We start from the raw sequence: 21,419 nt of genomic DNA, 5'->3' as shown, positions 1-21,419 counted from the left end.
ATTTGTGGAGATTTGGTCTCAGAGAAAATGCCTGTTTCTTAAAGATATGTTTTATGTAATGAAATAATAGTTTAGAATGTGTCTTCTAGACTGTAAAGCACGTGAAGTGGTCATTACTCACAAATAAAATGTTGATGATGAACTTAATGTCAAGTATGTTTTAAAAATAACTTTAAAAACTGCCTGTGTTTTGTATGACACACATTTTGAGTGAGCCAGGAAGATCCTGCAGGTCACCGTTTGAGAATCCCTGTTTTAGACAAAGCATGCAGAAGGTGTCTTAGTCATCAGGAAAGACGAAATCTGGCAAGGAAACCATGAGTACAGGATGCAGGAAGGGCTTGCTCAAGGAGAGGAGCAAGGAGGAAATTATAGTGACTCTAAAATTAGGCAGGGAGGAAGGTTCTTCATCAGGGACTGGGGAAAATGTGGTCAGTCATCTGATAACTAAAACATAACAGCTGTGGTTCTTGTAAATACACATTTTGCCAGAAAATAACCTGATGTGTGACATTTGGGTAGTTTTGTCTTGATTTGGGAACAGCTGCCATCTGGGTTTCCAGCATTATTTTGGCATATCTGCTTCTGGTGTTAGCCAAAGCATTCTTCAAGGCCACAGCATTGGTTCAGTTGATTCACTGGGTCTTTGGATGAATTGCTTTGACCTGAATTGCTCACTTTACTCAGATAAAGACACTTTTTGGAACTCTTAAATGTATAATTATACCAGCTTAATTTAGTAACATCTATTGTTTGTAACCTGTAGAAGAGTGTATCAGTTAACTTTTTTTTTTTTGAGTTAAGAGATTCTTTTAAATTTAATCATTCTGGTTGATAATAAAGCTTATTTACACTTGTTCTTCCCTTAATAGGAACAGAAAATAACCACCCACTATCAGTCCTACATTATCCAGTAACATCTTAAAGATTAACCAAATCTCCCTACATTTTTTTCTTTTCTTTTTTTTTAATAAGGTTTTTTTTAACATCTTAATTAGAGTATAATTGCTTTACAATGGTGTGTTAGTTTCTGCTGTATAACAAAGTGAATCAGCTATACATATGCATATATCCCTGTAGCCCCTCCCTCTTGTGTCTCCCTCCCTCCCTCCCTATCCCTCCCCTCTAGGTGGTCACAAAGCACAGAGCTGATCTCCCTGTGCTATGTGGCTGCTTCCTACTAGCTATCTATTTTACATTTGGTAGTGTATATATGTCCATGCCACTCTCTCACTTTGTCCCCCAGCTTACCCTCTCCCTCCCCATGTCCTCATCAAGTCCATTCTCTACGTCTGTGTCTTTATTCCTGTCCTGCCCCTAGGTTCATCAGAACCTTTTTTTTTTAGAGTCCATATATATGTGTTAGCACATAGTATTTGTTTTTCTCTTTCTGACTTAACTTCACTCTGTATGACAGACTCTAGGTCCATCCACCTCACTACAAATAACTCAATTTCATTTCTTTTTATGGCTGAGTAATATTCCATTGTATATACGTGCCACATCTTCTTTACCCATTCATCTGTCGATGGACACTTAGGTTGCTTCCATGTCCTGGCTATTGTAAATAGAGCTGCAATGAACGTTGTGGTACATGACCCTTTTTGAATTATGGTTTTCTCAGGGTATATGCCCAGTAGTGGGATTGCTGGGTCGTATGGTAGTTCAGTTCTATTTTTAGTTTTTTAAGGAACCTCCATACTGTTCTCCATAGTGGCTGTATCAATTTACATTCCCACCAACAGTGCAAGAGGGTTCCCTTTTCTCCACACCCTCTCCAGCATTTGTTGTTTGTAGATTTTTTGATGACGGCCATTCTGACTGGTGTGAGGTGATACCTCTTTGTAGTTTTGATTTGCATTTCTCTAATGATTAGTGATGCTGAGCATCCTTTCATGTGTTTGTTGGCAACCTGTATATCTTCTTTGGAGAAATGTCTATTTAGGTCTTCTGCCCCTTTTTGGATTGGGTTGTTTGTTTTTTTGATATTGAGCTGCATGAGCTGCTTATATATTTTAGAGATTAATCCTTTGTCAGTTGCTTCATTTGCAAATATTTTCTCCGATTCTGAGGGTTGTCTTTTTGTCTTGTTTATGTTTTCCTTTGCTTTGCAAAAGCTTTTAAGTTTCATTAGGTCCCATTTGTTTATTTTCATTTTTATTTCCATTTCTCTAGGAGGAGGGTCAAAAAGGATCTTGCTGTGATTTATGTCATAGAGTGTTCTGCCTATGTTTTCCTCTAAGAGTTTTATAGTGTCTGGCCTTACATTTAGGTCTTTAATCCAGTTTGAGTTTATTTTTGTGTATCATGTTAGGGAGTGTTCTAATTTCATTCTTTTACATGTAACTGTCTGGTTTTCCCAGCACAACTTATTGAAGAGACTGTCTTTTCTCCATTGTATATTCTAGCCTCCTTTATCAAAGATGAGGTGACCATACGTGCGTGGGCTTATCTCTGGGCTTTCTATCCTGTTCCATTGATCTATATTTCTGTTTTTGTCCCAGTACCATACTGTCTTGATTACTGTAGCTTTGTAGTATAGTCTGAAGTCCAGGAGCCTGATTCCTCCAGCTCCGTTTTTCTTTCTCAAGATTGCTTTGGCTATTCGAGGTCTTTTGTGTTTCCATACAAACTGTGAAATTTTTTGTTCTAGTTCTGTGAAAACTAGAACAGTGGTAGTTTGATAGGGATCGCACTGAATCTGTAGATTGCTTTGGGTAGTATAGTCATTTTCACAATATTGATTCTTCAAATCCAGGAACATGGTATATTTCTCCATCTATTTATATCAACTTTAATTTCTTTCATCAGTGTCTTATAGTTTTCTGCATATAGGTCTTTTGTCTCCTTAGGTAGGTTTATTCCTAGGTATTTTATTCTTTTTGTTGCAGTGGTAAATGAGAGTGTTTCCTTAATTTCTCTTTCAGATTTTTTGTTGTTGTGTATAGGAATGCAAGAGATTTCTGTGCGTTAATTCTGTATCCTGCTACTTTACCAAATTCATTGATTAGCTCTAGTAGTTTTCTGGTAGCATCTTTAGGATTCTCTATGTATGGTATCATGTCATCTGAAACAGTGACAGCTTTACTTCTTCTTTTCTGATTTGGATTCCTTTTATTTCTTTTTCTTCTCTGATTGCTGTTGCTAAAACTTCCCAAACTATGTTGAATAATAGTGGTGAGAGTGGACAACCTTGTCTTGTTCCTGATCTTAGAGGAAGTGGTTTCAGTTTTTCACCATTGAGAACGATGTTGGCTGTGGGTTTGTCATATATGGCCTTTATTATGTTGAGGTAAGTTCCCTCTATGTCTACTTTCTGGAGAGTTTTTTTTATCATAAATGGGTGTTGAATTTTGTTGAAAGTTTTCTCTGCATCTATTGAGATGATCATATGGTTTTTCTCCTTCAGTGTGTTAATATGGTGTATCACATTGATTGATTTGCATATATTGAAGAATCCTTGCATTCCTGGGATAAACCCCACTTGATCATAGTGTATGATCCTTTTAATGTGCTGTTGGATTCTGTTTACTAGTATTTTGTTGAGGATTTTTGCATCTATGTTCATCAGTGATCTTGGCCTATAGTTTTCTTTCTTTGTGACATCTTTGTCTGGTTTTGGTATCAGGGTGATGGTGGCCTCATAGAATGAGTTTGGGAGTATTCTTCCCTCTGCTATATTTTGGAAGAGTTTGAGAAGGATAGGTTTAGCTCTCCTCTAAATGTTTGATAGAATTCACCTGTGAAGCCATCTGGTCCTGGGCTTTTGTTTGTTGGAAGATTTTTAATCACAGTTTCAATTTCAGTGCTTGTGATTGGTCTGTTTATATTTTCTATTTCTTCCTGGTCCAGTCTTGGAAGGTTGTGCTTTTCTATGAATGTGTCCATTTCTTCCAGGTTGTCCATTTTATTGGCATATAGTTGCTTGTAGTCATCTCTCATGATCCTGTGTATTTCTTCAGTGTCAGCTGTTACTTCTCCTGTTTACTTTCTAGTTCTGTTGATTTGAGTCTTCTCCCTTTTTTTCTTGATGAGTCTGGCTAATGGTTTATCAATTTTGTTTATGTTCTCAAAGAACCAGCTTTTAGTTTTATTGATCATTGCTATTGTTTCCTTCATTTCTTTTTCGTTTATTTCTGATCTGATCATTATGATTTCTTCCTTCTGCTAACTTTGGGTTTTTTTGTTTTTCTTTCTCTAATTGCTTTAGGTGTAAGTTTAGGTTGTTCATTTGTGATCTTTCTTATTTCTTGAGGTAGGATTGTATTGCTATAAACTTCCCTCTTAGAACTGCTTTTGCTGCATCCCGTAGGTTTTGGGTTGTCATGTTTTCATTGTCATTTGTTTTTAGGTAATTTTTGATTTCCTCTTTGATTTCTTCAGTGGTCTCTCAGTTATTTAGTAGCATATTGTTTAGCCTCCATGTGTTTGTATTTTCTACATTTTTTCCTGTAATTGATATGTAGTCTCATAGCGTTGTGGTTGGAAAAGATACTTGATACGATTTCAATTTTCTTAAATTTACCAAGGCTTGATTCGTGACCCAAGATCTATCTATCTATCCAAGGTCTATCCTGGAGAATGTTGCACGAGCAGTTGAGAAGAAAGTATATTCTGTTTTTTTTGGATGGAATGTCCTATAAATATCAATTAAGTCCATCTTGTTTAATGTATCATTTAAAGCTTGTGTTTCCTTATTTATTTTCATTTTGGATGATCTGTCCATTGGTGAGAGTGGAGTGTTAAAGTCCCCTACCATGATTGTGTTACTGTCGATTTCCCCTTTTATGGTTGTTAGCATTTGCCTTATGTATTGAGGTGCTCCTATGTTGGGTGCATAAATATTTACAATTGTTATATCTTCTTCTTGGATTGATCCCTTGATCATTATGTAGTGTCCTTCTTTTGTCTCTTGTAATAGTCTTTATTTTAAAGTCTATTTTGTCTGATATGAGAATTGCTACTCCAGCTTTCTTTTGATTTCCATTTGCATGGGATATCTTTTTCCATCCCCTTGCTTTCCAACTGTATGTGTCCCTAGGTCTGAAGTGGGTATCTTGTAGACAGCATATATATGGGTCTTATTTTTGTATCCATTCAGCCAGTGTATGTCTTTTTGTTGGAGCATTTAATCCATTTACATTTAAGGTAGTTATCGATATGTATTTCCTATTACCATTTTATGAATTTTTTTGTGTTTGTTATTGTAGGTCTTTTCCTTCTTTTGTGTTTCCTGCCTAGAGAAGTTCCTTTAGCATTTGTTGTAAACCTGGTTTGGTGGTGCTGAATTCTCTTAGCTTTTGCTTGTCTGTAAAGATTTTAATTTCTCCATTGAATCTGCATGAGATCCTTGCTGGGTAGAGTAATCTTGGTTATAGGTTTTTCCCTTTCATCACTTTAAATGTGTCCTGACACTCCCTTCTGGCTTGCAGAGTTTCTGTTGAAAGATCAGCTGTTAGCCTTATGGGGATTCCCTTGTATGTTATTTGTTGTTGTTCCCTTGCTGCTTTTAATATTTTTTTCTTTGTATTTAATTTTTGATAGTTTGATTAATATGTGTCTTGGCATGTTTCTCCTTGGATTTATCCTGTATGGGACTCTGCACTTCCTGGACTTTATTGACTATTTCCTTTCCTATATTAGGGATTAGGGAAGTTTTCAACTATAAGCTCTTCAAATATTTTCTCAGTCCCTTTTTTTTTCCCCCTTCTTCTTCTGGGACCCGTATAATTCTAATGTTGGTGTGTTTAACGTTGTCCCGGTGGTCTCTGAGACTGTCCTCAATTCTCTTCATTACTTTTTCTTTATTCTGCTCTGTGGTGGTTATTTCCACTATTTTATCTTCCAGCTCACTTATCTGTTCTTCTGCCTCAGTTATTCTGCTATTGATTCCTCCTAGAGAATTTTAAATTTCATTTATTGTGTTGTTCATCATTGTTTGTTTGCTCTTTAGTTATTCTAGGTCCTTGTTAAACGTTTCTTGTATTTTCTGTATTCTACTTCCAAGATTTTGGATCATCTTTACTATCATTACTCTGAATTCTTTTTCAGGTAGACTGCCTATTTCCTCTTCATTTGTTTGATCTGGTGGGTTTTTACCTTGCTCTTTCATCTGCTGTGTGTTTCTCTGTCTTTTCATTTGTCTTAACTTACTGTGTTTGGGGTCTCCTATTCGCAGGCTGCAGGTTCGTATTTCCCATTGTTTTTGGTGTCTGCTTCCAGTGGCTAAGGTTTGTTTAGTGGATTGTGTAGGCTTCCTGGTGGAGGGGACTGGTGCCTGTGTTCTGGTGGATGAGGCTGTATCTTGTCTTTTTGGTGGGCAGGACCGCATCCGGTGGTGTGTTTTGGGGTGTCTGTGACCTCATTATGAATTTAGGCAGCCACTCTGCTAATGGGTGGGGTTGTGTTCCTGTCTTGCTAGTTGTTTGACATGGGGTGTCCAGCACTGGAGCTTGCTGGTCATTGAGTGGAGCTGGGTCTTAGTGTTGAGATGGAGTCTCTGGGAGAGGTTTCGCCGTTTGATATTATGTGGAGCCGGGAGGTCTCTGGTCGACCAATATCCTGAACTCGGCTCTCCCACGTCAGAGGCAGAGGCCTGACACCTGGCTGGGGCACCAAGACCCTGTCAGCCACATGGCTCAGAAGAAAAGGGAGAAAAACAAGAAAGAAGGGAAGGAAGGAAGGAAGAGAAAATAAAGTTATTAAAATTAAAAATTTTAAAAATTATTAAAAAGAAAAAAATTGAAAAGAAAGAAAGAAGAAAGCAACCAAACCAAAAAACAAATCCACCAATGATAACAAGTGCTAAAAACTATGTTCAAAAAAAAAAAAAAAAAAGGACAGACAGAACCCTCGGACAAATGGTTATAGCAAAGCTATACAGACAAAATCACACAAAGAAGCAAACACGTACACACTCACAAAAAGAGAAAAGGAAGAAAAAATCTATATCTGTATATAAAAAAAAGGAAGAGAGCAACCAAATCAATAAACAAATCTACCAATGATAATCAACTCTAAATACTAAACTAAGATAGACATAAAACCAGAAACAAAGTAGGTGCAGAAAGCAAACCCGAAGTCTACAGTTGCTCCCAAAGTCCACCTCCTCAATTTGGGATGATTCCTTGTCTATTCATGTGTTCCACAGAGGCAGGTACATCAAGTTGTTTGTGGAGATATAATCCGCTGCTCCTGAGGCTGCTGGGAGAGATTTCCCTTTCTCTTCTTTGTTCGCACAGCTCCTGGGGCTCAGCTTTGGATTTGACTTCGCCTCTGCATGTAGGTCGCCTGAGGGCGTCTGTTCCTCGCCCAGACCAGACGGGGTTAAAGGAGCCGCGATTCGGGGGCTCTGGCTCACTCAGGCCAGGGGGAGGGAGGGGTACGGAGTGCGGGGCGGGCCTGCACCAGCTTGAGGCGTGCCGTGCGTTCTCCCGGGGAAGTTGTCCCTGGATCCCGGGACCCTGGCAGTGGCGGGCTGGACAGGGTCCCCGGAAGGGGGTGTGGATAGTGACCTGTGCTCGCACACAGGCTTCTTGGTGGCGGCAGCAGCAGCCTTAGCGTCTCCTGCCCGTCTCTGGGGTCCACGCTGTTAGCCGCGGCTCGCGCCCGTCTCTGGAGCTTGTTTAGGCGGTGCTCTGAATCCCCTCTCCTCACGCACCCCGAAACAATGGCCTCTTGCCTCTTCGGCAGGTCCAGACCTTTTCCCGGACTCCCTCCCGGCCAGCGGTGGTGCACTAGCCCCCTTCAGGCTGTGTTCACACCGCCAACCCCAGCCCTTTTCCTGGGATCTGACTTCGGTTAACATTTCTCACATAAAACAAGACTCAATGACTTAAAACAGAAACCGTTTATTATTTCTCATATGTCTGCAGAGATTGGCTGGGGGTCAGTAGGGTATTGGCTGTTCCAGGTTGGGCTCAGCCAGGCGGCTCTGGTCCATGTGTCTCTCATCCTCCTGGCCAAGCTGCCGTGTTCTTCCCACAGCGAGGGTAAAGGTGCAGAGGGTAGGCGGACACACTCGACCCCTCTTAAGGCCTGGGCTTGGGACTGGCCTGCTATCACTGCTGCCTCATTCTGTTGGCCAAAGAAGTTTCCAAACCCAAGCCAAAGGCTGGAGAAATGTATTCCACTCCTTTGATCGGAGGAACTGCAATGTCATTTATGTGGTGAAGGTGGTAAATATAGGGAGAGATAAGAAACTGGAACCAAAATGCAATCTGCCATAAATAGTAATAAACTGCTACTTACTTATCCAATACTTACTGTGCCAGGACTGTGTATATATAATAATTAACATTTATTTAGCACTGTGAGCCAGACACTTCTATGCACTTGACGTGAATTGTTTCATGTAACGCTCACAGCAGTGCTATGATATAGACCCTAAGGTTATTCCCAGTTTCCATCCAAGGAAACGGGAGGAGAGAGGTTTAGTAGACTTGCTCAAGGTCAAAGCCGGGTAACCCTGCGTGAGCACCCAGGCTCCAGCGCTGTATGTGATCTGTTACTATCGTCAAGGACTTTTGAGAATACAGAGGCCCAGATCACTTAAGGGACTTATCTGCAGTCACTAGGTGGACACAACTTTAGCATCCTGGCCCACGTGACTGCTGGCTGTATTCTTCCCACTGTGCTGTCGGCCAATGAGTGTTAATTGAGGAATGTAGCTTTATTCTGTTCACCGACTGTGATGTGGTCAAAGGCATAAAATCCAGGTATGAGATTGAAGCTGATCATCTGTTGTTTGTCCAGAGCCCTCCAGTCTTGTTAGCTTTCGTCTCAGTCCCAGTGACAAACTCTAAATGTGAAAAATGTTCCTTTTGTCACTTTTTGATTAATATTCCTTGAAAAAAACTTATTTCCATATGCATAGCCCAAAGAGAAGTGTCAGCAGTTAGACATACTGATGAGAAAAAGGCTTTGTGTTTTAGTAAAGGTTAATTAAGACCCATCAATTTTTTTCCTTTAAAACATTAAACTAAAATAATGTAATTAGCTATTTTTTTCCTCTCTACTCCCGGAGGGCAGATGTAAATGTTCCACCTAAATGAAGCTATTTATTTAAATTCATCCAGATTTCTTTGGAAGTTTTGTACATCTTTCTTCTGCCATATCAGCTTAGAGCTACAATAATTTAATAAGTTTTTCCTAGGGTGAAATTGGATGCCCTTTATCGATCTTACACTGAGGGGGCATTCAATTACTTAATCTGAAGTGGTATATCTGGGTCTCTCGATTACAGCTTTGTTATAAATGGCTTGCTAATGATGCTCGGGGTGCCTAGGTTAATAGGGGCCATCCTAGCCAGGGCTGGGTAATTGAACGCTTTCTATTTTGGGACCAGTTATGTGATCTCTTACAGTGGTACTAGGTTCCCACAATTACAGCCTGCATGCACAGGGCACAGTGCTGAGCCCAGGCTGGGGAGCAATCTCACTGAAATGTATACCTGAGAACTCTGGTTTAATACCTGAATGGGAGTGCCAAGGGTCCTCTCTCATCTGAGTCCACGGGCACCAAAACGTGGACATTCCAGACAGGTGAAGCGCAGTGATATCCATTGCTTATTTCTTAAGAAAGAATAACCTGGGTGTTAGGTTTCGGAATGACTGTTCTTGGGATAATTGGTGGCATATGGAAAAGGCCAATCCAGGAAGAAAGCAGCAATCCATTTTCCTTTCAATCCAGTCACATGAATTTGATTTTTCTTCACCGAGTTATGTTAGTTCATAGTTATATTTATTTTAAAGATCTTTTTGAAACCATACATAGTGTGCATCTATGTATTTGGGCAAATACAAATACTCTGTGTTTGGACAAATCCTAGCCCTGACCCAGCCTTCCAGAGTCTTGCCCCTGCCTTTTCTCCCATCCGTTTCCCCCGCCCGCACCTGCCGCATAGCGCAGCGGTCTGCTCTCCTGGTGGTCCCCATGGGCTTTGATCTCCAGCTTTTCTTCTTCATGGGGTCTTTACTTCCCTGATCTCCACGTAGCTGGCTTCCTTCTCATCATTCAGAGGTCCCCTCCTGAGTTAGGTCTTCCCTGGCCATCCTCTCTACTCTATCTCCCCTTCCTCTAAGGCATCAGCTCTCCCAGGGGATGGAGGCCAGGGATGCCGCTAAACATCCTACAGTGTACAGAGCAGCCCCTGACAACAAAGAATTATCTGGCCCTGGTGTGGCATTGAGAGCTCCTGTTCAAGGGTTTCCTTCTTTTCTCCCTTTATATTTTCTTCCTACCCTTTATTAGCATCTGAGATGGTGTTATTCATTTGTGACTTTTTATTGTCTGTTGCTCTGCAGCCCCTAACTCCTGGTGGAGAAAAGCCCTCCCTGTCATCGTCACTCCGGCACCATTGCTATCGAGGCTGACAAGGGTGGCCTGGAAGCCTCCAAACTCCAGGTCCTGTACTTACAAAGGCTCACAGCAATGTATTCACCTGGTTATATGGCTGTTGTTTTTATATTTACTTATTTATTTAATAAATTTATTTATTTTTTATTCTTGGCTGTGTCGGGTCCTTGCTGCGGAGCGCAGGCTTCTCATTGCAGTGGCTTCTCTTGTTGCGGAGCACGGTCTCTAGGCATGCGGGCTTCAGTAGCTGTGGCTCACGGGCTCTAAGAGCACAGGCTCAGTAGTTGTGGTGCACGGGCTTAGTTGCTCTGCGGCATGTGGGATCTTCCCAGATCAGGGCTCGAACCCCCATCTCCTGCATTGGCAGGCGGATTCTCAACCACCGCGCCACCAGGGAAGGCTTGGCTGTTGTTTTCAATCAAGTATTTGACATACTATATGCTGGCCATATGTTTTGATGGAATTTGTAAGTGTAAGATAGTTTTACATTTTTTTCCTCCAAGAGAGCACTCCCGGGGTTTTTTCCCACACCAACAAAATCTCCAACTCTTAAGACACCAGCTGGGTGTCCTACAATTCAGTTGAATTCTTACAGTAACTCCCTGGAATTAGCACAGACTTCACGGGTCAAGGGCTCAGTCCTCTGAGACTGCCCCCACTTCAGGCCACAGTCATAAGTCTTGGGTCCCCAGGCTACCTACACTTCTGTCCTAATTGGCTGCAAATTCAGAGGTTCCCACAGCCCCCTCCTCAGGTTCCATAATTTGCCAAAATGATGCACAGAACTCAGGAAAGTGCCTTACTGACTATTACAAAGGAGATAATACAAGAACAGCCAGATGGAGGAGATGCACGGGGCAGTCTGCGGGGAGGGTCTTGGACCTTCCATGCCCTCTCTGGCTGCACCACCCGCCCAGCACTGCCATGAGCTCACCAACTAGAAAGTTCTTGGAATCCTGTCTTTTAGAGGGTTTTATGGAGGTTCCATTGTGTAGGCACGAGTGATTAAATCTTTGGCCATTGGTGATTAACTCAATGTCCAGCCCTTCTCCCTTTCCTGGAGGCTGGAGACGCAGGGCTGAAAGTTCCAAGCTTCTAATCAAGGTTTGGTCTTTCTGGCTACCAGCCCCATCCTGAAGCTCTCTGGGGGCCCCAGCAATAGTCACCTCACAAGCATAAACTGAGGTGTGGTTGAAAGGGGCTTGTTATGAATAACAAAAGGTGTTGTCCCTGTCACCCCTATCACTCAGGAAGTTCCAAGGGTTTTAGAAGCTCTGCGCCAGGAACAGGGGACAAAGACCGAATACGTATTTTTTATGACATCACAGCCCCCATCACATGCTGGTTTCAGGCCTCCACACCTGGACTTGCATCTCGGGCAGTGCCCAGTGCACATTCTACCTTCAGAAGGGATCTGGTGAATCACAGAAGGGAGGAATGAATGAATTATAGGAGAGTGTTTCTTTGAGGCCCTTAAGGCATCTGGAATTGTCTCCCCAGTTCTCTGCTCCCCGTTTTACATTTAAAAAGTGAGACATGGCATGAAGAACCTAGGGGTAAGAAAGGAATAAAGACACAGACCTACTAGAGAATGGACTTGAGGATATGGGGAGGGGGAAGGGTAAGCTGGGACAAAGCGAGAGAGAGGCATGGACATATATACACTACCAAACGTAAAATAGATAGCTAGTGGGAAGCAGCCGCATAGCACAGGGAGACCAGCTCGGTGCTTTGTGACCACCTAGAGGGGTGGGATAGGGAGGGTGGGAGGGAGGGAGACGCAAGAGGGAAGAGATATGGGAACATGTGTATATGTATAACTGATTCACTTTGTTATAAAGCAGAAACACACCATTGTAAAGCAATTATACTCCAATAAAGATGTTAAAAAAAAAAAAAAGTGAGACGTGGAGTGGGAGGTCTGGCTGGAGGGTGCAGCCTGCCCAGGGGACAAATCCTCTGGCTCACCACGTCCCAGGCCTCTCAGTTGAGACTGTCCGCGTCTCTGCCTACTCAGGTCTATTTGTTTATTTTGCTTGTCAAAGGAAACCTTTGTTCTTGTTGAGGAATGTTTTGCCCATCCTGTTGGGTCCAGATTTTGTGCATTCTTGTCTTGGAGCTTCAAAGACCATGTTTGGAAAAAAATTGAATTAGGCCTCCTGTAGCCAGAGAGACAGAAGGGTGCGACCGGCTCCCTGCTGCGATGCTGGTTGGAGCCTCATTTTAACCCCACGTGGCCTTGTTTTTGGCGTGTGAAAAATGTTTTCTTGGCTTAGTGAGTGGGTTTCCAAGTAGGGGAGCTTGCCCTGTTGTTTCTCCTGTTGGGGAGAATTGTTTGTACCCAGTGATGGGTCAGGGGTGGTTGAACAAGTTGGGGGCAGAGGTCTGAGCCTTGAGGCTCCTGGCACGTCCTCCCACTGCTCTCTGGGATGAGCGGGTGGCGGCCTGAGGCACTGGCCTGGTTCCAGCCGAACCCTCCCACAGCCCCTGCTCCTCTGCTCTTCTCAGAACTGCTCTGACCCGTATCTCAGCCTTTGCTTGCTAGCATTCCTCAAACTGCTTCCTTGAGACAGTAGTGAGAGTTCTTTGGCCAATTGTGTTTTGGAAACATTGTGTATTATATTCTTCTCCTGTGAAAAGTCCTACTCTAAAGAAGTCTGTGTAGTTTGGTCCATCTCACCTTTTCTCCAGGTCATTTAAGCACCGACCTGTCGACAACAACACGCAGGACATTTTGTGGAAGATGTTTTAGGAAACTGCTTGGCTATTTCTTGGTCATTGTGTTTTGACAAAACATGGGCCTTTCGGTCCAAGGGAAGGGAATATTTCTGCTGGTGAGTTCTGATTGTTCAGCCTTTCAGCCAACGTGAGAGGGGGCTTAACGCAGGGTTAGTTAATATCACCTTCTCTAGGATTGTTGGAGGGGTGTGTGTATGCAGAATTGGAGGTGAGTCTGCCACCCTTGGGTAATTCTGAGGTGCTAAGGAAAAATAATGGGATGGGATTACCCATCCTTGATTCACTTCAGATGTTCTTGGCATTCATTGACAATTAAAAAATAAGAGCAATAGTCATTGATGATGCTATTATTATTCATGTTATCTACCTTTTATGGGATGCTAAATATGTGTAGGCATTATGCAAAGTCTTCACATGCATTAGCTGATATACTACTTGTTACACACTTGAAAGGGAGGTACTTTTTATCCTGATTTGACTGGTGAGGAAACCAGAGCTCAGAGAGGTTATATGGCTGGCTCAAGGTCACATAGCTAGCTAGTTAGCATTGTTATACCACTGCTGCAAACTAAGTAGGTCTCCTTTTTTGCTCTTTTTACAACATCCACAAAGAAGTGTCATTTGGGCAACAATACATTTTATAACCGCAGGATTCTATTAATGGATTTTGAAAAGTCATGTTTTCCCCAGGATGATGAAAGTGAAAAATTGTTTTAGGGTCTAAAGTGTTCTGTTGCTCAGGGGAATACTGCACGTTGGATTTAATTGCTTAATTACTTAAAGTCAAAAAAATTTTTAATATGATACATTCTACTGAAGGAGAGAATCATTTCAGTGTTTCTAAATTTTCATTAACTTTTGCGTCCTAAACTAGTAATAAATGTTAGCTCTAGGTTAAGAGACTGTTGGTGCTACTGGGAGAGTAAAAACCATTTTCTCTGCCTGCTCCCACCCTAAACATCCACATTCTTGGATTTTTTGTTGACTTAACAGCACTGATATTTCAGTTCATCCCTCAAATTCATAGTCTGACTGTGCATGAATCTGAGAATGACTGCAAGTCCTGGGATAGGGGGATCCAGTCACTTATATGTGTCAAGGCAAAGGCATAACAGAGTATGTGGGCTGTGCAAAGTAGGAGGTGTTTAATATGGTGCTGGTGGCGCTGGTGTTGGGGCCACATTTGGAGGCAGAGACTGAACTCCAAAGCCAAGCACCAAAGACCTGAAACCTTTCCCTTTATCCTATATGATTTTCTGTAACTTGCTTGTGACCCCAGTCGGCTTGGCTAAAATTGAGAAGTGAAAAAGAAGCGTGAACGTCTCTCCTTGGAAGATGGTCCCAGGGTTATTGCTATCATCACATAATGTAATACAACCTCTTTTCTTTGTTGTTTAGGCAATCTGACATCTTAAAGATTTTGAAGAGGAAACATTTCAAAGGAACACAGGCTGTAAAAGAAGAAATCTTCACGGACTCTGTGTGGATGGTGCGCCAATCCATCCTTCATTGAGGCCATGAGATCTTCTAATCCCTTGGGTGTTCCCATGTTCTCCAGTGAGAACTCCTCCACTTCAGTTAGTGCCATGGGAAAAACCTGAAGGACAGGAAGAATTGCTCTCGACCTTGTGGCTTTTTCCAGGATTGCAGTGGCTCTTACAGACCATGACAATTGGAGATCATTCGTGTTGTCTTTCGGAGTTGAACCAAAGAACACGCTTCCTCGTTCTCTGGTGTTTTAGCGCCTGATCATTTTTATATTTGTTACTGTTGCTTGTGCCTTTCAACCATCGTATGTGATCACGAGACGTCCTTGAAGTTTTCCAGCACGACTTGCAGGCATCCGGACTCCCTGGGGGCTCGCCCATGGCTCGGCGGGCCAGCAGTCCAAGGGCATTACGATGAGGCACTGCATTAATTGCTGCATCCAGCTGTTGCCCGACGAAGCACACACACAGCAGGTCAGCTGCCGAGGAGGCCCCCATCACAGTCGCCAGGAGTGCCCCATGTGCAAAGGAGAAAACAAAATTGTGTTTCGAGTGGACGGTAAGCAGATGAACTTGCTTGCCGTTCTCGAAGTGAGGGCTGAAGGGAATGAGAGCTGGAGTGGGTTTTTGCGCTTCAAGAAGGGGAAGCGATGCAGCCTCGTTTTTGGATTGATAATAATGACGTTGGTGATGGCTTCTTACATCCTTTCTGGGGTCCACCAGGAGCTTCTGATCTCATCGCCTTTCCATTACGGAGCCCTCCCCAGCAATCCCAGCTTGATGGATGGTGAAAATCCGAGTGACACAAAAGAGCATCATCACCAGCCCTCTGTAAATAATATTTCGTACGTGAAGGACGATCCAAGCATTAAATTAATTATCAACAGCATCACAGCCAGGATTGAGTTCACAACCAGACAGCTCCCAGACGTGGAAGATCTCAAGAAGCAGGAATTGCACGTGAGTAGCCTGGCGCTCATTTCTGTGGACTGATTTTTTAAAAATTGCTGCTTCCTTTCCTGTCACCACCTTTGGGAAGAAAATGACCAAAAATTTCTCAAGTGTAGCAATGGTAATTTGACAGCCTTATGGATGAGAGCTCACTGGGAGGTCCATGTCCACGCTGTCAGCCCAGAGAAGGGAATTCTGTACTGAATGGCGCAGCAAGCAATGTTGAAGGACGCCCCTCCTAATAATTCCTTTCCGGGACTTTTTGCTTCAAATGTGGCCCTGGCAGTTAAAGTTGCTTTTGTAGATTACCGTCATCTTGTTTCTAGTCTGTCCTAATCACAGTGTTTGCCTCTAACGGCCATTTAAATATCCAGCTACGTAGTCAAAAGTTCCAACTCTTTAATTTAGATCGCTGTGTGTGTGCGTGCGTGTGTGTGTGTGTGCAAGGTAAATCATGGTAGAATGGAGTTTGAACTTTTATTTTCATTCTCTCCAAATTTTATTTTTATCTGGGTTAAGGAAAAGCATGGTCATTGGCTGTTTATCAAGTTTTGCTTTTAGTGTTTAGTCGTCATCCAATAGTACTTCCAATGTGAACGCTGCAATAAGCCTCAGGACAGGACCGTACTGGGGACAGAATGTGCTTGCGCTAATGTTTTCCCCCCGGTGCGTCTCTCCCGCTTTTTGTCTTCTTGACTGCAGATGTTTTCAGTCATCCCGCACAAATTCCTCCCCAACAGCAAGAGCCCCTGTTGGTACGAGGAGTTCACGGGGAGGAACACCACCGACCCCTATCTGACCAACTCCTACGTGCTCTACTCCAAGCGCTTCCGCTCCACCTTCGACGCCCTGCGCAAGGCCTTCTGGGGCCACCTGTCGCACGCGCACGGCAAGCACTTCCGCCTCCGCTGCCTGCCGCACTTCTACATCATCGGGCAGCCCAAGTGCGGCACCACCGACCTCTACGACCGCCTGCGGCTGCACCCGGAAGTGAAGTTCTCCGCCATCAAGGAGCCGCACTGGTGGACCCGGAAGCGCTTCGGTGCGTGCCAGCGCGGTCCCCGGTCCCCGTGGCGACGGTGCACGTGGGGGTCTCTCACCAAGCCCGGTGCATCTGCCTCCTTCATCCGGTCGCTCCTTACGCGCACGTGGGGGTCGGGATAAGGCGTCACGGTCAGGGTTGGCGTGGGAGCCCTGAGACTGACCCGAGCAGGGCTGTGCGAGGCCCCAGGAGAGATGCAGGGCGGGGAGATGAGAAAACAGGCCGAGATGCAGAGATCGGACAATTCTCTGGTTTAGGGATCCCCGGGCAGACATCCAGCAGGACCGAGCACCCAGCTCCCGACCACCCGGTGAGCGTGTATGCAGCCCCGGCGGTGGGTAGGGCGAGGGCAAGGGGTCAGGATCAGCAGCTCTTCTTGTTCGGAAGGGCACACGCAGCACCCGGGAGTGGTGAGTGCTGGCCGGGTGGACGTCTGTCGGGGGCTGTGCATCCAGCTCCCAGCTCCGTGCTGTTCCTGCTGGAGCCTGGCACCCACGTGCCCACCCCCGGAGGTGGCAGGAGAAAGACAGCTGCATGAGCGGGGCTTCCGCTTCCTGCCAGTTCATCCCAGGGCCCTGAGTCTGTCGTTGAGCTGCTTCGGGCTTCTTTTCTCTGACCTGACCCTTCGGCTTCACAGGGTCAGAATGAAAGCCCCAGGGAGATAATTCTGGGAGACCCTGCTCACAGCGCCCCACCCCTTTCCCGCGGGGTTGGCATGCAGGCTGCTTTCTGCTCGAGCCACCCATCCGCCCTTGGGTCACTGTTTCCTCTCCTTAACCTTTTCCCTTCTGCCAGGAGACGTTTGGTCACTGGAGGTAAGGGATGACAAATGCCGAAGTTTGGGAAGCCGTCGAGGGTGGTTTCCGTGCAAAGGACCTAGGTGGCTTGGAAGGGAATTTTGAACGTTTTCCGTAGTACAGCCTAAGTTGAGACCAACTCTTAATGTGTTTCCCGACAAACGTTTGACTTAATCCCTTTGATGTTCCTCCTGGAGTGAACAGAAGCGTACATGTGTCTTTTGTGCTTGGCAGCGGCAGCTGTGGGAGCCAGGGTTTCTCTACTCGTCTGAAGAGCGTCCTCCCTTACGCAGCTCACCATTTTCCCCCGTGAAAACCAGGTTCCCACTGGCAGAGGAGAGAGAGGCACAGGGGCATGTGGGCCTCTGGAGTCTGGCTTCCAGTGTCACTTTGAACCTCTTGCTGTTTTGCCCCTGGATGCTCTCTCTCCACTTTCCATTAACCTTGGTGGCTGTGGTTTAGGGCAGTGTGTTGTCAGTACATTTTCAAGTGAAATGTACCCACTTCTGAGGCAAGGGCAAAATTTAGGCTGCATGTGGCTGATGCCAGAATAACCCAGGTGTCCGTCCGGGGACCATCGATTCCCCTTGTTGTTTGGACAGATGGACAGACTGCTTGAAGGAATAGAACCTCAGGAAGATGCTGGTCGGCCCTGGTGTAGAAGACTCATCTGAGCTTCAAAGGATGCTGCCCCTCCGATGGGCTGCCTTTTCTTTTGATCCAGCGTGTGTATCCTGACACCACTGCTGCCCCGCCCCTGGGGGGCCTCACCTGGTGCACATGTTAACCAGCCCCAAACTCTCTGTCCCTCCGAGTAGACTCGATTCTAGTTCTTGAACAGGCATGCCGGCCTTTCAGTGGCTACCGTGCAGCTTAATGGTGGTGCATTCCACCCCTCGAAGTGCACGTGGGTTAAAAGATCATGGCCCATTCACAGACGCCCCTCCCTCTCTTGCAGCTCCTTGGGCTGAGCCTTGGCTGCTGCAGCTGGGCCCTTGGACCTTTCCATCCCCCGTGGTCACTCCCCGGAAGCCATCAGCCCAGCCGTGGCAGTTTTGTCCTAACTCCGGCTTCCTGGTTCTCGTAGGAATCGTCCGCCTGAGAGATGGTCTGCGGGACCGCTATCCTGTGGAAGATTATCTGGACCTCTTTGACCTGGCTGCACACCAGATTCATCAAGGACTGCAGGCCAGCTCTGCAAAGGAACAGAGCAAGATGAATAGAATCATTATCGGTATGGCTTCCATGTAACTCCGCGAGGGCCCCCCTGCTTCTGCCCTGGGCCAGGCCGGGCTTCACTGCACCTGCGAGCATTTGCATGATGCCTGCCGGCGGCTGCCGTGCATGCACTTCCCCGCTAGCCATCACTCTCACCCCCGTGTAAAAGGTTCATAGTGCTCGTGCAACTTCAATAAAGCAGAAATGTTTAGTAGACTCTCTAGTTCTGTGGAGACTCAAGCACACCGGAACTGGCTTTTTGGAAAAGTTGCCATTTCTTTGCGTTTACTTGAATTAAGCTTGCATGCTTGATTTCTTTTCATGGTACACCCACCTGAGTAAGTTTGGTTGGGGGATCATGAATGTAAAATGAACCAGTTAGTCATCAGTTTAATTCTTGTGGTTTTTGTACTCCCTGGCCGCTGGGACCCTGCAAAGACGGAGGTGGCCTCTCCTGAAATAGGCACCGCCCTATTGCATCGTGGGTGACTAATTGCTGTTGAAAAAGCTTAGGCCTTGTCAAGCTGATGCCTTTAGACATTCAAAATGAGGTGGTTTGATTAATAGTCATTTAAAAAAAATTCACAAGAGTGTTTTATAAAAAACATATCTATTCACTCTCTCTATTGGATTCAGCTTAGGAGAAGACATTTATCCACTTACACCTCTGAAAGGGAGAAATTGAATCACATATTTTGCTTAAATTGATTACCTGAGGCAGTGATCTATTTTTTTACTCTCCTAAATCTGTTATATTTTGATTCTCTAAATTCGGTGACTCTATTAGTGACTAAAAGGAATTGTAATCAACCATTTGAAAGGTGGATCTTTACTTGACTCCCATATCCAGGGGGACAGGCTTACATGCCTAAGCCCCAATTTATTTATTTATTTTTAACTCAAAGAAATCAGGTCCTAGGAGCCAGATGAGATCACACCCTCTCACCCAGTGTGAACTGGCTACTAGCTATTTCCTTGCAGCCTTGAGTTCTAACACCTCAAATTACAAATCTTAATTAATATTTGACTGTGACTCCCATACCATATGCCTCTGGGAAAATCTCATGTTCTTAGGAAAGAGCTAAAAATATGCATCCTAGGGTCCGGAAATAGAGCCTAAGATAATGAATGAAAAAGGAAGGCTTTAGTTTGGTTTCCTAATTTTATTTACTTCTGGATTTAGAAATGAAAACTAAGGAATATATCTACAGCTCTGATGTTCACTTGAAGCAGAGTTTATTGAATTTTACGGTAGATGGAAAGCTGGCATCCAGCTCTGATCGTGCCACCAGCCAGCTCTGTGCCGTGTGACACGTCGGTCTTTGTGTTCGTGAACTCAGTCTGCTCATCTGTAAAATGGACTTGTTGGGCCAGATCAGTTCTGGGCTCTTCCCAGCCCTGAAATGTGATTTAACTCTGCTTCAGCTTCTTTCGTTAGATCCTTGGTAGAAGCATACTGGTCTTTCTTCATCTTGGCTGATGGGTCAGAGAGGGCCTTTTCTCAATGGTCTGGGCTAATGGCTGGAGTCATGAAGGACTCAAGTGGCTGGGTTCTTTGGGCTGGGGAAAGGCCAGAGAACCTTTCCCCAGTGCAGAGAAAGGCCCCTGCCTCTGCTCTCATGGCCACCCGGCTCTGCCCTGTCAAAGTGCTCACGTGGGGCTCTGATTGTTTATTGAATTATTGATCTTCCCCTAGATTGTGAGGTTTGAGAGGGAAGGGTCTGTCTTGTTTCCTGCATCTATCCCCAATGCCAAGCATAGTGCCGGGCACATATTAGACACCAAAGCAGAGCTTTCTGCCTGGATGGATGAAGGATGAATGAAGGAAGGATGGATAGATGGACGGGTGGATGGACAAGCATAGAACCAGTTCATTTATGGGACTGACAAAATTTGTGCCAACTTAGTTTTAGATACTTCCCTTGTCCTAATATTCCCTTATTCATTTTGAGTAGAATTTTCAAAGGACTTCTGATTGACTTGTTTTTTCTGTATTCTATGGTATTATCTCTTAAAAAAAATAGAAATAAAGATCAGAATAGTAATGCTCACCTGGACATGATTGCACATCCAACAGAATAAATAGGGCCCTGCTAACACTCTGCATGACTGTGATGTGCTCATCACTGATCAAAGAGACTTAGTCTTTTGGCTCAGATTTTCACTGAATAAGTGACTTGGAGATGTATCATATAATCCCATGTAAAGTGTTGGGAAATCGAGTGTATAATTAATTGATTGATTTGTTTTTCTTTCTAAATCTCTGAAGACGGTCCTGAAAAAAAAAAGTCAGGGAATTGGTTCAGTTATCTGAGATATAAATGTTGAAATGTCTGTGTCTTGTCCTCTCCCCTGTCCTAGAATGTGTGTTTAACGTTATCATGCTTCATTCACACAGACTGTGATCAAACAGGGGCTAGAACCAGCTTCCTGTTCACGCAGTCAGCACTGAGTGAATGCCACCCGTGTGCAGGGTCACGGGGTGGGTGGGCACGCAGGACCGAGGTCGCATGAGCCTTCCCGCAAAGCCTTCCTCTCGTTTGGTCTTAGAGTGTGCACTGGGACTGACCCTTGTGATTTCAAGGGAAGATTGATGCAGATTGCGTGCAGTTTCCTAATGAGAAATGAGGATAAAAACAATGCCGGAAGCAATAACTGTCATTGAGAGGGAGAAAAGTAAATGATCAGTGAAAAAGGCCGCCACAGCAATTTCAAGGAGCAAAATGATTAACCCAGAAGTTCGGATCCCCGAACTTCTCCTTCATCCCTGACACTTTCTGAAGGGAACCATCTAGTACAGTCTCAGCGGACCCTTAAAATGCCACAGAG

The 21,419-nt window shown here is 44.4% G+C and overlaps 1 protein-coding gene across 13 annotated transcripts in view; it reads left to right on the top strand.

Annotated features, from left to right (window-relative positions):
- The window catches only part of CHST15 (carbohydrate sulfotransferase 15), a 101,142-nt gene that overhangs the window by 37,742 nt on the left and 41,981 nt on the right, over window positions 1–21,419 (top strand). For all 13 annotated transcript variants that reach the window (XR_003796952.1, XR_003796953.1, XR_003796948.1 and 10 more), the window contains 3 exons: window positions 14,494–15,542; window positions 16,236–16,575; window positions 18,460–18,606. Coding sequence is in view for 3 of the 13 variants with exons in the window: in XM_029244666.1 (XP_029100499.1) it covers window positions 14,997–15,542; window positions 16,236–16,575; window positions 18,460–18,606 (1,033 nt within the window). In the remaining 10 variants the exon portion in view is untranslated. The remainder of the gene's footprint in view (window positions 1–14,493; window positions 15,543–16,235; window positions 16,576–18,459; window positions 18,607–21,419) is intronic.

Source organism: Monodon monoceros, unplaced genomic scaffold (genome assembly GCF_005190385.1).
Source record: "Monodon monoceros isolate NGI ecotype Baffin Bay Population unplaced genomic scaffold, NGI_Narwhal_1 Super_Scaffold_4, whole genome shotgun sequence".
NCBI lineage: Eukaryota > Metazoa > Chordata > Mammalia > Artiodactyla > Monodontidae > Monodon > Monodon monoceros.
The sequence above is the reverse complement of the archived record's forward strand: the minus strand, read 5'-3'. Positions and strand labels throughout refer to the sequence as shown.